Source organism: Euprymna scolopes, chromosome 7 (assembly GCF_053919585.1).
Source record: "Euprymna scolopes isolate OS-2025 chromosome 7, ASM5391958v1, whole genome shotgun sequence".
Classification (NCBI taxonomy): Eukaryota; Metazoa; Mollusca; class Cephalopoda; order Sepiida; family Sepiolidae; genus Euprymna; species Euprymna scolopes.
In genome coordinates, this window is record NC_136488.1 from 161,396,572 (window position 1) to 161,419,996 (window position 23,425).

Here is a 23,425-nt window from a genome sequence, read left to right on the forward strand (position 1 = left end):
GAACATTTACAAAATCAATCAAAGCACAGTTAGATGGGTGTGTCGATTAGAGCAATGTGAGTGACAAAGTGCGCTCTGGACTATTATGACAGAAGCATTATTCATCACTGGTAAAAATGCAGAAAGAATGGTGGTGACTATATAGAAAAATAAATTCTGGAACAAAAATGATCACTCGTCTTATGATACTACTCCTGTCTTTGTAGCTCTTCAAAATTGTAGTTTTTTTTTTTTATATACTACAAAATAAAAACCTTACGTTTTTAGAACGACCTTCATATTTACTGTCAAAACAAAAGTCCATATACATTATATATGTGTGTGTGTGTGTGTGTGTGTGTGTGTGTGTGTTTGATCCCTTAAAATAGGAATTATGAATATATTCATATATGTATAACAAATGAGGATGTGTAAATATATTAATGATGTTACTCACAACAGAAACAGCCAAAATACTTGCTGGCTCCACAAAACAAAAATATGGTTGACGAAATCAGAGAAAAAAAGAAATTAAATAAAAATTTCCACTTCAAAATGTCTTTGCCAGGAAATTAAAATCTAAATTTGTGTTTATAAATTTAAAAACCATCACCAAAAGATATAAAGGAAAATAATAGTTTAACTCTTGACAAGTTTTGCCATAAAAGCTTAAGATTCTTAAGCATTTAATTTTCTTTTTGGTAAAAATAGAATTAAAATAAAAAGGTTTCAAAATTCATCACTACAATTACCTCCATTTTTTTTTTCTTTTCTAAAACAAAAACTAAAACAAATTTTGTGCATATATATTGATACGGAAATTCATTACAAAATGATTTTGTATTTTCTTTAAAAAAATAAAGTCTTTATACCTTAACAATAAGAGATTTTTCTCTTAACAAAAAATGTGTTAAAAAATGTATTAAGTAAATAACTAAAAATAATCTTTTAAAGTCTGATTTCGGTCTTTCCGACGAAGCATTGCATTACAACGAACACACTTTGGGTAGGTTTTGTCATCTTTTTTAGGAATGTACCAACATCCACTGCATCGAAGTCTGTATTTCTTGTAGCTGTTTAGAGAAAAAGATATTTTTAACTTTTTACACATTGCATTTTCTAAATATAAAACTATAAGTTTATCAATAAGCTCACCTTAAGATAGAAAAAAATTGATTGAAGCTATAATCAGTATCATACAAAAACAAAACCTACCAATTATTATTTGGATTCATCAAGCAAACAAAACACACTTCAAGTCAAAACAAGCTGCAAAGAAAATGATTTACTTATTCAATCCAACATTGAATCTTAACATTTCTGAATTTTTGAGAGGTTTCATTATTTGTATTTAAATTCTACTGTTATCATCTTGAGTGAGATTTGCACAACCATTCAAATGCATCTTGTGGAACTCCGGAATATGTATAGAATTTCAAACGGAACCTTTTATTTAATCCATGGAAGTAGCATACTCTTGTTCCGTCAGCCATAGCTAGTTGAAGTCATGATTAATTTGCAATTGTATTGTCACTGAGGATTTAATCTAACTCCCAGAAGAGTGCAATATCAACAACTGAATTTTACCAAGTACTTTATCCACTATGCCATGGGTCTTTGCAAACACGTTTGACAAGATACGCCTTAAGATTGACATTACACCAAAACGTTGTACCAATAAAACTTAAGAGAATAGTAGTCCAAAGAATCCAAATAATACATACAATCTTATAAACTTAATTTTACTTAAATATTCAATAATTTTAACTCTGTTTTATATATATATATATATATATATATGAGCAAACAGTTAATGAAATATGTTAAAAAACACTTTGAAATGAGTTAAAAACATATTTAATCTGAAAAAGGAAACACTAGATAAATGGATAGTCCTTAATCCGCGGAGTTTCGAAGAAATACTCTCCTTCTCATCAGAGGGTAGGAATTAGCAAAATTCAGGATCGGATTTTGCATGCAGAAGTATTTGATGAAACAACAAATAAGTCAAAGATCTTACTTGAAAACAAAATAAGTTAAGCAGAGGGAATATGGTAAAGAAAAAGGTGATTACACATTAATGGATAGTCTGGTGGAAGATAAAAAAAGCCAGTGACGGTAAAATCCAAATGTAAAACTTCAAGAAAGTTAAAAGAATTTCCATTTGTACAAGTAAAATTCAAAGAAATCCCGTAATTGGAAGAAGATGGTCCATAATAATCCAAAGGCAGAAATCCATGGAATAATTCACAAAAAAGTGTGTACAAGGAAAAAATAATATTAATAAAAGAAAAATAAGATGTGCTTTTCACTCTACTTCCGAGACATAACTATAAATAAAAAAAATCTGGGAAGAGAAAGGAGAAAAAAAAAAATGATAAAGTTAAATATAAAATAAAGGGAAACAAAAGTGAAACTGACCCAGACAGGAAATGTTAAAGGCGCGAAAATATATATGGGGCAAAATAATATAGGTCAACTGAAATATACTTAAATGTCACTTAAAAAGTGTCAGCAAGAATTGTTAAAGGACATTCAAAGGAAAATAAAAATAAATAAATAAATATATAATAAATAAATAGAAAATAAATAAAAAATGAAATATAATAAAAAATAAAATATAATATATAATATAAAATAAAGTAAAATAAGAATAAAATTAAAAAATAAAAATAAAAGTTATTTGGGGAGAAGATGGCCGGTATCTGCAATTTCAGGAAAAAAAAAAAATTAAAAAAATTTATAAATAAAAAAATAAGTAAATTCATATAGTAAAATTTAAGTAAATATACATACAAGATATGAAAGTGTGGGTAGATTGATATATTAGATAGATAGGAAAGTTTAAAGAATAAAACAGAAAATGCAGATAAAAATAAATAAATAAATAAAACAGAAAATGCAGATAAAAAACCGGCCATGCAAAGAAGAGATAAAGAATTAAAATAAAGGATTATTAAATTATAAAGTATTAAGTATGTCGAAAAACGATAAAGTCAAAGAAAAAATATTTTATATCTATATAAAGGGTAAAAGTAATAACTATGTAATTTCAAAATTGCCATAATTAAATTTGGACTTATGTTTACAGAAAGAGAGGAGTTCATTTTTAGAATTTATTATATTGTTACTTAGAGGGGAAGTAATTATAGTTATAGCTTCGGTTGTGCAGAGGCGACATGACTTAGAGCCTGGAGTATAAGACTTAACTTTTTTTATAATAGTCCATTTGATTGAGAAGGGAGTATTGTTAGAGTTAAGTTTTTTAATTAAAGTGGTTAGAGAAGTTCCTTGGTTATTATTAGAATTATGGTTGTTAAAAGAAGAAATGTGGTTTGATATTCTTTTCTTAATTAATATTGAAGTAGCGCCGATATATGTATGTACTTTATTAAAAGCTCGGGGTCTGGTATTAATATTAATTTGCTGATTTGTATTAGTTAAATAGTTTGAATTTTGTTCATAGTGTTCAACAAATGGTGGGACAATGTATTTTGGAGGGGATAATGAGTGTTGTTAGTGTTAGGATGGTATTAGGAGAAATATTATTCTCATTAATATTATTATCATCATCATCATTACTAGTTGTATGATTGTAAATGGAAGGGCTGCTCGAATGGTGTATTGGATTAGTAACTATATCCGATGGAGGATGGGAAGAAGAATAACTTGAAGACAAAATATTAGTGTCTGTTATGGGAGGATTGCGTGGGAGCTCAGTAATAGTGCAAGAATATATAACATCTTTATGGATACAATCATTATTGAGTGGGCAAAGATGTTTGTTATTACAATTACAGTTAGTTTTGGGTTTAATTGGGAAAGGGATTTTTTGGGCTGATTTAATTTTTTTGTTATTAAATGTTAAGATTCTTTGTGCTAAATTAGGCATTGTTGAATAAGAAATCCGGATTGAATTTTTATTGAAAATAGAACTATATCTGTGCGGGTATTTGTACAATGTTGAAGAATTCCTTAGGTATATTAGTTTTGACATTTAGGCTAAATGGAGGATTAAACCAAATTTTAATTTTACCATCTTGGATCATTTTGGTAAATTCAATTGTAATTTTCATTTTATATATATATATAAATTGTACAGGAGTTCAGAAAAACATTGGTACCGTTGGTTTCAAGCCCAACATAAAGGGGACCAGTTAATGGTAAACATAAATAATGTTAGGCTCACAAGAGAAACAACATGGCTGACGAGAGCCTAACATTATTTATGTTTACCATTAACTGGTCCCCTTTATGTTGGGCTTGAAATCGACGGTACCAATGTTTTTCTGAACTTCTGTACAATTATATATATATATATATATATATATATATATATATATATATATATATATATATATATATATATATATCAATATCACGCACACTTTAATTCTGTGCCAGTATGTAGCTTATATAGACATAAGGGAAGTAACACTTAGAAGATATTTTTAAAACCAGTCACCATTATCTCACTTGTTTTTTCCTGATAAAAAAGTAAAGTGTTCCCTTATACGGATTATTGTTTTCTTGACATGTCCTGAATATATCTCCCTTTAACTGACACTTTATTTTCATTTAAGGTTATTGAATAAATTTATAAGAAATAAGGCTTTCGTCCAAATATCATTACATGTTTAAGAAGTCAACAGTTTTTTTTTTTTGTGTGTGTGTGTGTGTGTGTGTGTGTGTGCACACGCACTTGTGAGAGTTGAGGCATTGCAGCAGGTTACAGGCCAAATGAAGGAGCATTGGCTGATGCTGATTCAGGAACTCTGGCCCAACTGGTCACTGAAGAAAAATCTGGCTTTTTAAAGGATTGAGGCGACTCCCAGAAAAACCATTTCTAATAAATTTAGGAAATCCTCTAATTGGTCCAAAACATTTTCGGTTGCACAGAAACGAGTTTAGCGTCCAAAATGAAAATGCTTAAAGTGTAAACACCGCTGCTACACTTAGCAAGCAGGTCGAAGTTGATAATATGATTTCTGGTCTCTTTCCAGACACCCTCAAATGGAGGAATCAAAAATTCTAATTCCCAAATACCTCACCGGGGTTAAGGTAGATGTATAATAAGAGTTTGCATAGCATATTATTATTATATCTAATTTTCTACAGTTAATAAAACCTGTATTAAAAGAGAAAAAAAATCCTTGTGTCCAAATTGGTTTTGACAAGGAAGGGGTGCCAGCTGTCCTGTGTATGAGATTATATGCCTTGATAACACAACATTGTAACAATATTTAAAAATAGCTTAACTAAATGAAAGCGCATAAAATATTTAAAACAGTTAAAGAAAATAGAAAAAAAGGGGGTTAAAATCATGGTTTTAAAATTTAAAATACACCAATATATATTTTTCATAAAATTACAATCAAATTAAAAGAATGCACTTAAATACAACAAGCATATTATTAAACCAAACAAAAAATATCACATCTGTTGCTCTACTCTGCATATATTAAAAAAAGTTGCGAATAAGAATGATTTCATAATTAACTGAAATCAGTTTTAATTTTCTAATGAAACAAAATGGAAAAATAAAGATAAAACATCTGTTCTTCAGATGCTGCACTTCATTTTCTTGTTCTCTTTCGGTGGAGGAGAAATCCTTCACGACTGAGACAATTTTTATTTTTGTACCTTTTCTCCACGTTAAAAAACGACCCTGGTGTCTAACTCTGTCCCGTGGGGAGGCATAGTAAATAGGTACAACAATAACAAAATTGATTAAGGGGAGATAACTAACGAAATCTAAGGGAGATCACTCAAGGAAACCAAAGATTTGTGAAGTTGTTTTGTTAACAATGAAAATTACAATATTAAAGTCAGTTTAGCGTTACAATATTTTTTTTATGGGGCTAGAATTATGGGACTTATGCGCCAAAATTTGCCGCTTATGTATTTAGTATTATATAATAATTTATTTGCTCGCTGGGCTAATATTTTTTATACAATGTAAATTTAAACGGCTAACGTTATGACTATGACAAGCAAAAATGGCTGAATAAAGGGGACAGTTTTGAAAGCCGATTTATCATAATTTTTTTTTTTTTTTTTTTTTTTTTTTGTAGGTTTCCGGCTACTTCATGATTTTATTTGAAAGATTAAAGACTAAAGTTAATTTCCCAAATGGAAAAAAATATTTGTACACGTGAAAAAAAAAATGCTTTCACGGCGAGCTAACCAATTCAGTAGGTGTATCAGAAATTTGGAGGAAATTTTGACACCCCTAACAGAAAACTGCGAATAAAATATAAAAAAAACTCGTAATTTCTCTTTTTAAAGTGGGTTGTTTATTTTCTGTATGGAATATACTTCCAAAATAAACTATTAAAGTTGTTAAAATAATAGAAATATTATTTTTTAAAAAACAGTGTTTACAAAATACCGACGTGCCTTCATGCAGCCATTTTTTTTACGTAATAAAATCAATAGAAGTTTTAAGAGCTAAATATTTTTCAATTTTTAAACTTAAAAAAAAATTTATCAAAATTTTTCTATTGGTGCAATTTTTACGATATTTTCAGGGTCAATGTAAAATTTTATGCTCTTTCCAATAAACCAAATATAATATTTTAGAGAAACGTCTTTTTTTTTTCAAATCCCCCCGTATTTTGAAATGTCTATTAAAATTTTAATAATTAATTTATGTGCCAAAGTTTTATACATTACAAATTGAAGATAAAAGATCAATAAAGAAAATATTCTAATTTAAAAAAAAAAAATAGTTTTTTGGAAATTTACCTGTAAAGTCCAAAGTGTAAAACTTTTTTTTTTTTAAAAACACTTTTTTTTAAATGAAAGCTCATGTTATGCTTACATCGTCAAGTAAATACCAGACGCTGACGGCAAACATTTCTATTTCATTAAATGTTTTCTTTTAGATATTTAAAAAAAAAAAAAAAAAAAAAAAATTAGTTAATAAAGAAGTATTAAAATATATCAATCAAAAATTCATGTATTTCATTAAAAGAATAAAAAAAAAAAAAAAAATTGACGAAGCGGATTTTTTTGTTCTAGGGGAAAAACTTATAAGTGAATGTGCGTTTCCTTTTTAAATACGGAGGATGAAAAATACTAATTTGGTTAACACACACAAAAAAAAAAAAAAAAAAAAAAACATTTATATTCCTTGGACTCATCTGTATTTCATAAATTTCATTTTAGCAGGAGCAACTTTGCGTAAAACACATTGCGAAAATGTGATTTTCTACGACCCTCGCTTTAAAAAAATCCTTTTCAAAAAATACATAAAATTTAAAATATCAATATGGATAAATTCTTAATTAAGGATGGAACTACCCATTTAACAGTAATGCTGGAGTCCCTCAGGGGTCAATCCTAGGCCCAATTCTCTTCCTGATCTACATCAATGACCTCCCTAAACACATACTTAAATCATTCGTTGACATCTATGCTGATGACACGACCATCTACGGCAACACATCAAAGGCTGTAAATGACAAAGTTCTCTCTGATTCTCTCTCCTCTGATCTCGAGCGCATGGTTCAGTGGGGGAAGATGTGGCTGGTTTCCTTTAATGCATCTAAAACTAAACTCCTATCCTTGCATCATCAACGCTCTGATCCCCAGCTGGCATCAATTGTGATGGATGGCTCTCGTCTGGGTGAGGCTCAGGGTTTTGACAAGCTTCTGGGTTTGACCTTTACTCCTGATCTGAAATGAAACACGTACATCAAGTCTGTTGCCAAGGTCGCTGGAAAGATGGTGGGATCCTTCTACCACTCCAGAAGATATCTCACTATTGATGCAATTCTCTATCTATATAAAAGCCAAATACGTCCAAGGATGGAATACTGCTGCCATATCTGGGCAGGAGCTGCTAAAAACAGCCTATCCTGCCTTGACAGAGTACAAAATAGACTTCGTGGTTTAGTGGGGGATGCCCTTTTCTCTACCCTGCAACCTCTCTCCCACAGAAGAGACGTTGCGAGCCTGTCCTTGTTTTATCATTATTTCCATGGCAGATGCTCACCTGAACTCCAATCTCTGGTTCCCCCTCGCCAATCTTTCACGAATAACACCCGTCTAGCTGAATTCACTGTGAAAAATTTCCCCCACTCTATATCTGTGCCTAAATCAAAACGTGGATTCCATGAACAAAGCTTCTTTCTTAGAACTGCACGCCTGTGGAACTCTGTTCCATCTGCCTGCTTCCCTCCGGACTACAACTTGGATGTCTTCAAGTCCAATGTTAACAAATTCCTAATGAACCGCCCCCTTAAGTAAACACTTCAGCAAATTTCCACACTAACGTAATGTACTTGCAATAACCCTTATCCCTGAGTGGCTTCTTCCGGGCCTTGATAAGTGGTGATCACTGTGTAAAAAAAAAAAAAAAAAAAAAAGTGATTTTTTTGGCATTTATAAGCAAGTCAAATGTTGATTTTCTTTATATTTTTTTTTAAAGAAAACCGCTTTAAAAAAAACAAATATTGCATAATTTGCAATTAAACCTGTTATTTTTTTTTAATTTGGTCTTTGCTCCTTTAATTGAAAAAAAAAATTTAGGGTTTGAATTATATTTTTCAAGTAGTTATAAGCTTTGAAAAATAGTAAATTGAATTATTAAAGTTCTGATCTCCGTTTTTAATGGCCACTTTCTGATACACCTACCAATTCAGCTACATTTTTAAAGTTAAATAAATTCATTGTAAAAATCCTTTGAAAGAAAAATAGTTTTCTGGGTCTATTTCAAAGATAATTAGTAAAGTCCTAAAATATTGATATAATTAAAAAAAAAGAAAAAAAAAAAAGAAGTTTTGTAAACATCAACTATACGGAAGCCCTAAATCTGAGATAGTCGAAACGCTGTCATAAAATTAAAAGGAGGTAGGGACTGCTGGTCCCCTCCAACCCCACCGAGACGTGCATCCGTACATTCATATCTTGAACGTTTGTATCATTTTTACCATTTTTTAATTTAATTATTTTTCTATGTTCCTGTTTTTAAATTAAAATTTAAAGTAATTTAAAAAAAAAAAAAAAAAGAAAAAAAAAGTAGAATTATTTTTTGCATGAAAATATTAAATAAACACTTTAATTCAATGATAATATCGGTAGTTCGAGAAATTAATTTTTCTTTGAGTTATATCGAATTTATTAATATATATTTTAGGGACCGTTTTTTCATAATGTTTCTGTAAAAATTAAATCATTTTATTTTTAATTGTTATAATTTATGCTTTATTTTCATAAAAAAAGCAAAAATAAATTAAATCATTTTCTTTTTTACTACAGAAAATAACTTTAGTAAAGGTGTTTTTTGTTTAAACAAAATAATACATTTCCACTAAGATTTAAATAAAAGAAATAATGGATCCATTATATGCCATGATCATTATTTGATAAATACTGAAAACTGCATTAAAATTGGTTAATTTCCTGATTTTTGGTGAATTTTAAGTAAAGGGATGTGGAGGGAGGGGTGTCAAATATTTATACATTTTGAGCATCGGCATTCATTTTGCACATACCTAGTTATGACTAATAACTAAATTACTTATAGGTTATAACATGGACACAAAACCAGAAGGTGAGGATATAAATGCCAATGCATTTTGGCCCTACAAAAAAAAAAAAAATAAAAAAATAAAAATAATCCCTGAGCATCTCCCCTAAGTCAACTACTTCTCAAAGAGAGAAGGTAAAGCCTGGGAAGGTTATATTAGGACCAATCAGAACAGAATCTGATGCCGCAATGGTTCGCTTTGTTAGACTAATTGTCTGGCATGGGATCTTCAAATTTGTAAAAGATCATAAAAGCGACGATTTTGTCAAATTAAAAAATTTGAGTTCATTTTATTTTCATTATTTTTTTTATTTAATGTAGCAATTATTTTAATTATTTAATTTTTAAAAAATAATTTTATAATTTTTTATTTAAATGTTAGAAAATTATAGAATTATGTGATAGTATTAAAAAAAAGCATTTTATATACAAAATAAGATGGCACTTTAAATATCATTAAAAGTTTGAAAATTAAAATAAAATATTTTTGAACCTGATCAGGTCTTTATCAAAAAGATTTGTTTTTAATTTTTTATTAATCATTTATCCTTTGGAAATCTGGTGACTTGTTAAAATAGTTTGTAAGTCACCAGATTTCTAAAGGATAAATGATTAATAAAAAATTAAAAACGAGTCTTTTTGATAAAGACCTGATCAGGTTCAAAGATTTTTTATTTTAATTTTCAAACTTTTAATGATATTTAAAGTGCCATCTTATTTTGTATATAAAATGCTTCTTTTTTTTTAATACTATCACATAATTCTATTTCAAATTAATATTCAAACTTATATTTGAAATAATGACATCTTATAACATTGTCAATCTCTTTGATGTGATAAACTGCATTTTAAAATCCCAATTAGATTTTTATATTTGCAAGAAAAAAAAAAATATGAATAAAAAAAAAAAAAAAAAAAAAAAATGAAACAAGCCTAGCATGCGGGATTCCCCTCCATGTGAAAAATTTGGGGGCAATTTTACCTCTATAATGCTCCCTAGGAGGAGGGTGGGGGCAACCAGAGTTATCCCGAAAAATATGTTCTGGCAAAAATTTACTTTCATCATGACTAATGTTGGTGCAAAATTTCAAAAAATTCAAGGCATGGTTATTGAGAAAAGCGAACAAATAGACAAGAGGGGATGAATTACTAGATTCAATCCCTTTGTTGGGGGGAGGGGCAAAAATTATTAATAAAATTCACTTGACAATGATCTGACTAGGTCGAAAGCTTTATTTTAAAGAAAAAGAAACAAATCGTTTTGGATTTGTCAAATTTCAATATTCATTTAATTTTTTTTTTTTTTTTTTTTTGCATATTTTCAGTACTTTTTTATGATTTATATTGAATTCAACCGATTCTATGGAGTCCCCTAATGGCCAAAAGTTAAGCAACATTACTTGCTCGTATAGTATACTATACTGCTGCCTTTTTTCATGTCAGACTAGTATTAGTTTTAAGAGATTACCCCCCCCCCCATACTCTAGTTAATTGCCTAAAGGAGCTGTCCAACGAATTTTTAAGGAACTAAAGAGGCTCTTGTTGTGCTGGCTTTATGTCCTCACCTTCGAATCCTATAAGAGCAATGCAAATACAAAGTCATTGAATCGCCATAAACAAATCAATGGAAGACTGAATTTCCAAAGTTACACAATACACACCGATATTCAAAATATTTTTTTCGTCTGCAAATCATTTAGTTCATATTGAAAGTGATATTTGACAAATAATTCATTTTCAAATCAGAACAAAACTAATTTTTTAAGCCGTTTATTAAAAAAGGAAAATGGTTTACAAAAACGTTAACACTTTCTAAAAATTAACCAAGCAACCATAACATGAAGTAAAATGTACAAGTTTAAAAAAAAAAAAAAAAAAAAAAGATATTTTTGTTAAGATGTTGATCATGTTTAACAATAAAAATAAGTATTAACATGTTTATATTTTTAGGGTTTTTCAAGCCGATTTACTCTCACGGTTTCGGCCATTTTGTCCTCTGGCTTTCTTTAGTACCTTGCATCAAATTCTAAAATCATTATGGAATTTTGAACCAAGGAGGCTACGCAGTTTCATTTTATTTTATTAAGAATGAAACATCAACTATAAAAAAACAAAGATTACAAAAAAAAATTATTTTCATGATTTGGTTAAGAAAAATTTTTCTTTCAGGTTTGAGAAATAAAAAAATTTCTAAGCCTAGAATTTGGTTTCAAAAATGACTTTATCTTTTCAATTCTATTTTGCTTTTCAATGTAAAAATATTGGATCTGTTACTCATACACACGTCACTAGCACACTACACAAAATCTAGACATTAACAGTCTCCATTTGACACGAGGAAAGATTGGTTATCACAGACATTCATTGTTATAAGAAAGAAAATAAATAAAAATGTGTCTCGCACCAAGGAAGATCAAAGTTTGCCAAAAGATTTGATTCACTTTTTTTTTCCCAATAAATGAAACGTTGGAAAATTTAGTACAATGTAAGATCCAATTTAAATTTATTACATTTGAAAAAAAGTGAACCTTACAATAGCAGAGATGAAGTCATAAACAGTGACAATGTTCATATATATAATCTGGTTACATTAAAATAAGTATAAATCTTGGATCCACTTCAACTTCAATAATCGTATCAAAGTCTTTTTTTAGTCATCACCCCCCCCTACAAGACATTGCCAACTTGGACATAAACGGTTACTATTTGGGAACATGTTTATAGATGAATGAGAGAGATATCCGTTTATATCACATTTAGACTTCTGCATGTCAGTACAGTCAGGGAAGTCGGTATCAGGGAGGAAATTCGAAAATCTAGCATTCCAAGAGAAGAAGCTATGAAGAGAGTATGGCCTCTAGGGACCTAAAGTGAAGTAGAGGATTTTATTGCTAAACTGGTTTGTTGGGAGTATAAGTGCAACAAGTTCAGAGTAAATATCCCATTGATTACTGTACACGCAATAACCCTTATCCTCGAGTAGCTTCCGGGTCTTGATAAGTGGTGATTCCATGTAAAAAAAAGAAAAAAAAAAAAATTCTATTAAAATACTTGTAAAGTAGGCACAGGGATGCAACATTGTGGTGATGGGACAGAGGTTGGAGCTTAGTTGACAAAGTGGGACCTATTAGATTGGAGACTTAATGGACCTTGTACAAAAGGGAGAGACTAGTTTTTGTTTGTTTATTTTTGTTTAACAGCACCTCAACCCTTTTCAGGCTATTTATTGCCAAATCCAGTAGTTTAGAAAAAGGTCTTTATGTTTTGAATATTTATTCATAGGGTTTAGTTGGGTTGCTTTGTAGAGAAAAAAACTTTTAATTTAAAAAAAAAAAAAAAAAAAAAAAAAAGTCTTGTTACTCTCAAAAAGGAAAGTATTTGATTCAAGTCAGGAACCCGAACCTTGGATTAACCACTAAGGAGTCTGTCCTATCAGCAGGCACAAAGTACTGGGACTGCTGTATTGCCATTTGGTGAATGGATTCTGGACCATGCAGTAGTCTCTGGTGGGGCCTCTCGATGCCATACTAGTGGGTAATTGTTACGGCTTTACCTTTTCATGTGCTACAAAAAAAAAAAAAAAAAAAATTTCCTGTCTTATTCTCTCTTACTTTCCCTCTCTATCCTGCTCTAACCAAGTATGCCGACCTGTTCCACAAATCCCAAAACCTCAACATGAAATATCTCCAGAAAAAAACCTCAAATAAACCTAGAACCCCATCTTCCAATGCACCAGGTCTCCTTCTCCAACATCAGGGGTCTACGTTCCAACCTTCCAGAGGTTGAAACCCAATTACAGGAGACAAAACCGGACATTCTTTCGAAGCGAAACTGGAATAGGGTCGACCACTTCTCTAGAGGAGTTCATAATTAACGGATACTCTAACTTAACAGCTAAATCTGATCCCCAAGATCGCCATAGGCATGGAATATGTGCCTACATTAAAGATGGCTTCCCATGTGGCAGGGATATCTCTAGAGAAGATCCTAATTTACCCTATATGTGCTTCCGGGTTGCATTTGTTTACACTACTGCATTTATATTTGCTCTCTATCGGCTCCACAACAGCGGAGTTACTATCTTTAAGAGCATATCTAAGAAAATAGACCACATCCTATCTGCACATCCCTCGACTAACATCCACATCTGTGGTGACTTCAACATCCATAACGTGGAATGGCTGACCCATTCAAATAAGACAGATGATGAGGGGAGGTTTTGTCATGATTTTGCCAATGCTTATGACCTCACTCAGATTATTCGTGAACCCACCCGTGTGCCCGATACTAGTGGTCAATATGCAAGCCTCCTAGACCTTTTTCTCTCAACTTCCCCTGAGCTATGTTCATATTCCGTTCATTCTCCTCTAGGATCCTCCGACCACTCCGTAATATCAGTTAAGATAAAAATGAAATGTAATAAGTCCCCAGACGTACTCCTCCACCGTACTGTATACCAATACTTTATGGCTGACTGGGATAGCTTCCGTACATTCATATCTGATTTATCTCTGCACTCCATGTTTAAAAAGGAAGTGTCCTCTATAGTATCAGATCTGACCGAATGGTTAATTGTAGGCATAGACAGATTCATACCATCTAAAAAATTCCAACAAAAACCTAACAGCCAGCCATGGTTCTCCCCAGAATGTGCTTCTGCCATTGCGCACAGAAATCACTTTTTCCATAACTACCAACGTAATAGATGCACTGAGACTAAAGCTGCTTTCAGGAACGCCAGCAACCACTGTAAAAGAGTAATAAAAAAAGCAAGAGAGCTATATGCCCAGTCTGTTAAATCCAAAGTAGCTGATCAGAGGCTTGGTTCCCATCAGTTTTGGCAAATAACAAATAGGATCCTGAACAGAAGTGTGCGTTCTATCCCAACTATTATCAATGGACCAGAGGTCATCTCATCAGCATCAGACAAGACCAAACTATTTGCAAAGAACCTTGCAGCTAATTCTACCCTATGCGACGAAGGCCATCGACTCCCCATATTTCCTCCTATAACACAGAACACGCTAGGTAACATACAAATATCTGTGCATGAGGTCGCCAAGCTAATCAAGAACCTTGATTCCAGTAAAGCTACTGGCCCTGACGGCATCCCAATTACAGTGTTAAAAAAGCTTCAACCAGAACTTGCTCCCATACTTACGAAACTGTTTAAGCGTTGCCTTAAGGAGAAGTGCTTTCCGACGCCCTGGAAAACCTCATCAGTTTGCCCTGTATTTAAGAATTCAGGTGATAACTCATCTCCCTCTCAGTACAGACCAATAAGTCTCCTGTGTGTTATGAGTAAGTTGCTGGAATCCATATTAAATAGAGAAATAGTCAACCACCTCAGCAGAAATAACCTTAGTGACACAATATGGTTTCTGTTCTGCAAGATCTACCGCAGATGTGCTAACGGTTATACCTCACAGGATTAGTGAATCTCTTGACAATCTCTAGGGCAATTGCTCTTGACATATCAAAGGCCTTCAACAAGGTATGGCATAAGGGCCTACTTCACAAGATTTCCAGCTACGGTATAACTGGAAATGTTTTCTCAATCATTAAATCATTTCTCTCCGATAGGCTCATAAGAGTAGTGGTCGATGGACAAAAATCAGAGGCCTGCAGTATTAATGCTGGAGTCCCTCAAGGGTCACTCCTGGGCCCAACTCTCTTCCTGATCTACATCAATGATCTCCCTAAACACATACTTAAATCATTTGTTGACATCTATGCTGATGACACGACCATCTACGGCAACACATCAAAGGCTGTAAATGACAAAGTTCTCTCTGATTCTCTCTCCTCTGATCTCGAGCGCGTGGTTCAGTGGGGGAAGACGTGGCTGGTTACCTTTAATGCATCTAAAATCAAACTCCTATCTTTACATCATCACCACTGATCCCCATCTGGCATCAATTGAAATGGATGGCTCTCGTCTAGGAGAAACCCCATGTTTTGACAAGCTTCTGGGTTTGACCTTTACTCCTGATCTGAAATGAAACACGTACATCAAGTCTGTTGCCAAGGTCGCTGGAAAGATGGTGGGATCCTTCTACCGCTCCAGAAGATATCTCACTACTGATGCAATTCTCTATATAAAAGCCAAGTACGTCCAAGGATGGAATACTGCTGCCATATCTGGGCAGGAGCTGCTAAAAACAGCCTATCCTGCCTTGACAGAATACAAACTAGACATCACGGCTTAGTGGGGGGGATGCCCTTTTCTCTACCCTGCAACCTTTCTCCCACAGAAGAGACGTTGCGAGCCTATCCTTGTTTTATCGTTATTTCCATGGCAGGTGCCCATCTGAACTCCAATCTCTGGCCCCCCCCCTCGCCAATCTTTCAATTTTCGTCTAGCTGAATCCACTGTCAAAAATTTCTCCCACTCTTTATCTGTGCCTAAATCAAAACGTAGATTTCATGAACAAAGCTTCTGTCTTAGAACTGCACGCCTGTGGAACTCTGTTCCATCTGCCTGTTTCCCACCTGACTACAACCTGGATGTCTTCAAGTCCAACGTAAACAAATTCTTAATGAACCACTCCCTTAAGTAAACACTTCATTAAATCTCCACACTAACATACTGTACTTGTAATAACTCTTATCCCTGAGTGGCTCCCGGGCCTTGATAAGTGGTGACCACCGTGTAAAAAAAAAAAGAAAAAGAAAAAAGGCAGTTGTTTTCGAAGATGTTCTTCAGATTGTTGGATTTAAGATATTGTTTTCTAGCATTATCAATGGTTCTACATTTCATGAAAATGTGTTTAATGGTGCAAGTTTCTTGACAGAATGAGTGTTGTAGTTGTTGCTCTTGTTTCATTATGTAGGAGTGTGAATTTTGTATGACCAATATGAATTCTGGATATGACAACTTGTTCTTTTCCTGATATTCTGGTACTTGATTTCCATTCTTCCAGAATGGGTTTAATTTGGTATAATTTGTTATTTATGTTGTTGCCATTTTGCATAAAATAGTTGATTGATTTTGGGTTTAAAGTCAGTATATGCAATGTTTGTTTCAGGGTTCAGGTTTAAAGCTGATTTGGCTCTTTCATTTCCTTTTGTTCCGATGTGATTTGGGATCCAGCATATAATTATTCCTTTGTGTTTAGATAAGGAGTGGATTCTGTTTAGGAGTTTGATTTTTAGAGCGGTTTCAAGTTTATTATTCAGTGATGTTAGTACAGAAAGTAAATCTGAGAGTATTAGGAGTTTATGTTTATTTTGTTCTAAAATGTTGAGTGCGAGGTCAGTGGCATATGTTTCAGCAGTAAAAAATAGAGCTTTCTGTTGGAAGGGCCCCCTTTTTTTTTTCTTTTATTTTAGGGTTGTCTCATTCGATACAGTGGAACATACCACACTACTGTGGTCTTTGAAGCCATTGGTAAAAATGTGTAAATGATCAGGGTATTTCAGGAAGATATCACAGGCTTTCTCTTGGTAGGTATTAGGAGTTTTTGCTTTTAAGAGTTCATTTAATTTTAGGATGATGATTAGGGCTTGGGGTTACTGGCCGATTGATCAGATCAGACCTCTCCGACAGCTCGTCTAGCCAAAGTAAGAGTCAAAGTAATGTGTTGTAGTGCCTAGATTGCTATGCAACCAGTCTAGAACAGCTCAATCACCAGGATCACGTTTTAAAGAGTTACGAGTAGTAACCCATGGCTAACTGGTTGCCTCATGGAGGAATTTTTACCCTCTGCAGGGTGGAGGGGGCGGTCAGCTTATTCTGGTGTCCTAGCAATAGAGAGAGAAAAAAAAAAAAAAAAAGCAAACGTCCATAGTTTTGTAAAGATACAGCCTATCATACAAATAACTGATTATTCAAACATCAATACACTATACGCCACTCCAAATTGGGTGCTTATTTAGAATTGTACTTATAAATACAGAAAAATCATTGATGTATGTATTCGTCACGGAACAAGGTCATATTCCAAAAATCATATAAGTAGGGGTTTTTTTTTGTTGTTGTTAAATCAAATTTTATGATTTATAGTGATTAAAAAGTGTTAATCATTTTGAAAAAACAAAAACAAAAAATGTTTCGAATCGAATTGCCGCCCTTGAATTTTAGCAAAATTCAAAATCAACATAGCTGCTTCCAACCTCCTGGCTTAGTCATAAAATGATGTTCTATGATGAGTACAAAGATTTTTCTGTATTTTTTTCTTTTTTAACAACTAATAAAAAATAAAAAATTTTTTAAAATTAACAGAAACTGCCACTTGAATATTTCAGAAAGTATCGCCTCATCTAACATCTTGTTAGTGTAAATGACATTGAAGATGTCAAAGATTAAAATTTGCTAATTCAAACAAAACATTAGAATTATCTCCCTTGATCTATGAACAAGATTGTAATAAAATAGTTCTGCTTTGTTGATATAGATTTGTACATGAAAGTTTTAGATACTAAAAGTAAATAGACATTCACCAAATATAAGAAAATCGGGTGTTTGTAGACATGTACCGGTGATAATATATTTAATATACTTACATATCGAGCAAAAAAGGTATATCTACATAAAAAAAAAAAAAAAAAAAAAAAAAAAAAAAAAAAAAAAACTAAGGGAAAATTATAGAAAAGAATTTTAATTGAAAATATCAGTTTCATTCTATATTTTGGATCAAGATAAAAACTAAGGACCCCAATGGACTGAGAAAAAACAAACGGTCAGATATCGATCAACACCAGTTTGATCTTAATCTTCACACACGGCCTCTAAACAAATAAAACAACAGACTTGTTCATTTTTCGTGACTAAGATTTATCTACGTAGAGCAGGGTTTTTTTTTTTTAATTTTTAATATACATAAACATTTAATAAAGCTATTTAAACCAAATACAAGCTAAGTTTTTAATGTAAAAAACAAAAAACAATGCAATACGTGTAAAAAAAAAAAAACAAAAAAAAACATGGCAACCAATGAAAACAATAGGATTGTATAATAAAGATTTTAATATAAAAACTATTTGTTGGTGACAATTTTAAAGGTGATATTCGTTCAAAGCAATGCCAAATACTTGTAAAAATATCCAACTTTTAAAAAAGGTAAATATTTAGTTGGTAGTTTATTGCATTTTGACCCAAAACTTTAAATCAAACTTTAATGGCTAACATTTTGGGGAGGAACAAGCTTGCCAAAATGAGGCACTCTGGATTAATATTTCTATTAAAAAAAAAAATCTATTTAAATATATTTTGTTTAAATATGTTTCGTTAAAAACTTACCTTGGATTTAGTTTAAATAGTTTTATTAGAGAGTAAAGAGTTTTGTAAATATTTTTTTTTATTTAAATTAAAAAAAAAAAAAAAAAAATGCTTTGTACAGCCGAACACGTCTTATTTTATATTTGTTTACAGAGGTTCTTAGTTTCTGAAGATCTAAGTCAAACCAGTGATCGATTGAAATCTGTCCTTTTGTTTTTCTTGGTCGATTGGGGTCCTTATTCTTGTCTTGATCCTATATTTCAAATTCTCCATTGGCACAAACATTTTACGTTTAATTTAGAAGAGTTATGGAAAAAAGGAGAACCAGGGAGACAAGTCAGTTATTTTAAAAAAAAAAAATAAATAAAAAAATTTAAAAAAAAAAAATGTAAAATGCAAAAAAAAAAAAAAAAAAAAAAAAAAAAAAAAATGTAAAATTCATTTGTGTCAATAGAGAAGTAAAAATATACGATAAAACATTAAAATTCTCTATAATTTTCCAGACTTTTCAGTGGTCTAATTTTGCAAACTATGCAATTATATTAAAGAGTTTTCCTTTTAACTTATTTTGAAATATATTACATCTAGAAAATGAACAGTTAAACTAACGTAATTGTCTTTCGATCTCCGATTGCATTGGAGCAGTCATCAAATAACTTTATAAATTCTATTTAATTTGGTTTTGGAGATTTTTATGTGTTGAGACGATATATCAGAGTCGGGGAAAATCTGAAGTTTTGTAGTTATGTGCCTATTTTCTGATGCCAAAAACAATTCTTTTATTTATTTTTTTTATATTTGACTTTAAAAAAATCTTCCATTGCTGGTAAGTAATGATGAAATCAATATTTATTGATTTTAAACTAAAATCTATAGATCACCTCCCACAAGAACATTTTCACGTTTAAGAAAATATACTCATTTAACATGTGTTTATAATAATCGGGAAAAAATAGCTATAGTTAAATATTTAGAGATTTATAAAACCAAAAAAAGTTGGAATCAGGGAAAAATATTAGAATTGTCGCATCATTAATATATATATATATATATATATATATATATATATATATATATATATAAAAAAGGTATTTGTACAAATATGTAAACATACCATCTAAATTAACCGGTTATGAATTTTAAACAGAGCAACTAGGCATAAGGAGTCCAAATGTGGATTATATTTAATTTAGTTTTATGGAAAGGGGAGAGGGAACTTAAAAAAATTCTGATTTTGATGGAATTTTAATAGATATCAATAAATATTTCCAAAATCTCAGTTATTTGGGGATGAAAACAAACTTTGACATGTTATGGTCTTTGGTGTAGTTTCAAGTGAGGGCCACATCATGCCACCTCACATCTTCAAAATCAGCTTGAAAGTCAATACCAAAGTGTACCTGGATGTGCTGAGGAGTGTGGTGATCCTCTGGTGCAATTAGGTTGCCGCTGGCAGACCCTGGGTATGACAACACAACTCGGCACTGGCCGTCCAAAGAGATCCGGGCTTAGATTCAGAAGTGCTATGAATTTGAACCATTCTCTCAATGGGCCCTCCTCCTCCTGACCTACTTCGTTAAGTCATACGTCGAGAACATCACCAACATGACCTCCCACAACACCAAAGCCAGCCTGAGTTCCTGCCATCCGGTGATCTCTCGCTGGTGCTTATAGAAAAGGCATGCTCCCAGTTCCAGACCAGTATTGAGGTGGTGATTGAGGCTGAAGGTGGCTACATTAAATAGATATTAGCTCTACTACATAATCAAGTTTCCTGAATTGATTTTTTTTCAAAAGTCTTAAAATAAAATTCTAGTGTTATTTTTTTTTAGAGCGACAAATTTATCTCACCCTGTACTTAAAATACCATATTAATCACTATTAGTAACTATTCTAAAGTTTTGTACAACACATACCTAACTTTTATATAGAGACATTCTATCTAAAAAATTCAAATTAGATGAAACTAATTTTTGATAACCGCCAATCCAATATTTTCCACAGATTTCAAAACACTTCATCTAGTATTAATAGGATCCAATTGCAGATTCCAAAAGATATTACAGTCAATAAAATTTTACAACAAATCCAATTGCAATATTAATTTTGTATTTAAATTTTTATAATGTATCTTGCAATAGACATCTATAAACAGCAAATCTTAATTTTAAAAAAAATATGGGGGCTTAGAGATGGGAGGTGTACATAAAGTTCTCATTTCTTTTAGAGTAATGCCAAAGAGTGCGATAGCCAATGTAGAATAAAATGTGGAAAAAAAAAAAAAATAAAAAAAATAAAAAATAAGAGGCATCAATCCTAGATCTTGTGAATCAGTTTTCTTTTGCTTAATTATCTAAAGAGGGGAGGAGAGGTGTTGCCCGGTCATTAAAAAAAAAAATAAAATAAAATTTAAAAAATTAATAAATTTTCTAAATAAAAGGAACTTGGGTGCCAGCAGAGAAACCAAATTTTCTAAGCACAAATATATATATAAAAAAAAAATAAACGACTGCTGGGCTCCAACTTGCATAACTTAACACAAGAATACAGGCATTATCTTGCAAACTTACCTTTTTAAAAACGTAAAAAAACAAAACGACAGTTTGCACATGCATTTTGCTAACAGCATCGAAAGCAAGGTTTTTATCTGACCCCCTTCAAACAAAATGACATTTCTACACAAAATAATCGATTTTTTTTTCCAATTTTTCTGTTATAACATTATCATGTTCGTGCCTGCTTGATACGGATAGCAAGTTTTTAGCAGACATATGCATACAGACGTTTTCCCTTTATATAAGGGACTAGTGGGGGGGGGGAATTGGGTGCCATCAGCCAGAATGGAAACTAAAATTTCTAAGCAATAGACAAACAAAATTTTTCTGGTTGTGAAATAGAAGGGGGGGGGGTAAGTGCACTTTAATTTGAAAAACAAAAGATATGGTTAAAAACATGTCCAAAAATGTATCAAACTTTGGTGCTATTGTTTTTTTTTCTCTTTGCAAAATTCAATCATGTTCTGCAAAGGCTAAAACAAAATTTTCATAATATAAAAATAAATTAAAGAAAAAGAAACTTAAAGCATAAAACTTAGGAAAATTATAGGATTTGGCATTAAACAACCCTAAAAGTGTTGATAGGACAAACTAAAGACAATTGGATGTTACTATTATTAAAATTTGAACAGTAAATGTAAAGCTTATGAATATACGTTCTTGCAGCATACAGTTACTGTAAGTCAAATATCTTATAGCATACATTTATCATAAGAGACAGTATTGCAGCTCATATGGCTAGTCAACCAACTGAGTTATGAACTGCTCCATCAAGTTTTCATCTTCAAACACCACAGGATTTAAAAATCAAGATTTGAATTCTGAAGCACATTACTGAAAGCAGATTCATATCTTTGGTGATCTTCAGTTTTATTTTGAAATCTGCATGCTTTTAATAATGCAACTTCATGCAACCCTTTTCCATTAAAAGTCACTGAAAATATTTACGTATTTGTCGTTAAAGAGGAAATATTTTATAACCATTTACAAGTCCAGTATAAAGATACATATTACAAAGCAGGAAACAAAAAGAGCAAAAGAGCAACAAGAGCAAATAAAAAATAAAAGGCAACAAAGATTAAAAAAAAAGGCAACAAAGAGCAAAAAAAAGGCAACAAAGAGCAAAAAAAAAGGCAACAAAGAGCAAAAAAAAGGCAACAAAGAGAAAAAAAAAAGGCAACAAAGAGAAAAAAAAAGGCAACAAAGAGAAAAAAAAAAGGCAACAAAGAGCAAAAAAAAGGCAACAAAGAGCAAAAAAAAGGCAACAAAGAGCAAAAAAAGGCAACAAAGAGCAAAAAAAGGCAACAAAGAGAAAAAAAAAGGCAACAAAGAGAAAAAAAAGGCAACAAAGAGCAAAAAAAAAGGCAACAAAGAGCAAAAAAAAAGGCAACAAAGAGCTAAAAAAAGGCAACAAAGAGCTAAAAAAAAGGCAACAAAGAGCAAAAAAAAAAGGGCAACAAAGAGCAAAAAAGAAAAAAGGCAACCAAGAGCAAAAAAGAAAAAAGGCAACCAAGAGCAGAGAAAAAAAAAACAAAGAACAGAGCTAAAAAAAAAAAATAAATAAAATAGCAGTGTGAAATCTTCATGAAATTATAATTTAAGGATGCCTATTATGTATGTCTGTGATTGGAATTAGTTTTTCAGTGACCTATCAAAAATGCATATGCAGAATATCCCTCCTCTTCACAACATTAGGTTTTCAAAATTCAATTAATTTAAAAGCATTTTCAATTATTCAAATTAACATTCTCATCCTCATTATTTTCACAACATTTTAGCCAATGTAACGAACCATCTTCAGGTGGTACATATTTTTTTAACTGAATAATTTAATCAAGAGTAAATTGACCTTATTCCATCAACAATAACTAGGTAAAAATACTTGTTTTTAGTTATTACCTGTAGTAAGGACTGAACCATTAACCCCTAGAACTGATTGACAATCAACATATGAATTTTGGGAGCTTGAAACCTAACATTGTTTAGATGCATAGAGTATTCCCTTACAAGCTAGAAGATTGAAATTCAATCCTTGGTTTAATCATACAAAAGAAAAAAATTATTTAATGTCTTCTTAAAGTTCTAAATTTTTAGATGAGGGCCGATTGTTTACATTACTTGTATTGATCGGACTAT

The 23,425-nt window shown here is 31.5% G+C and overlaps 1 protein-coding gene across 2 annotated transcripts in view; it reads right to left on the minus strand.

Moving 5' to 3' along the window:
- Nucleotides 1-386: 386 nt before the first annotated feature.
- The window catches only part of LOC145280112 (GATA-type zinc finger protein 1-like), a 39,100-nt gene continuing 16,061 nt past the window's right edge, over nt 387-23,425 (minus strand). The window contains exon 5 of one of the 2 annotated variants that reach the window (XM_080131863.1): nt 387-1,052. In XM_080131863.1, the coding sequence (XP_079987989.1) occupies nt 914-1,052 (139 nt within the window). In that variant the 3' untranslated portion in view covers nt 387-913. Of the gene's footprint in view, nt 1,053-7,949; nt 8,324-23,425 lie in introns of those variants that run through there. The other variant, XM_080131864.1, reaches the window with a different exon arrangement.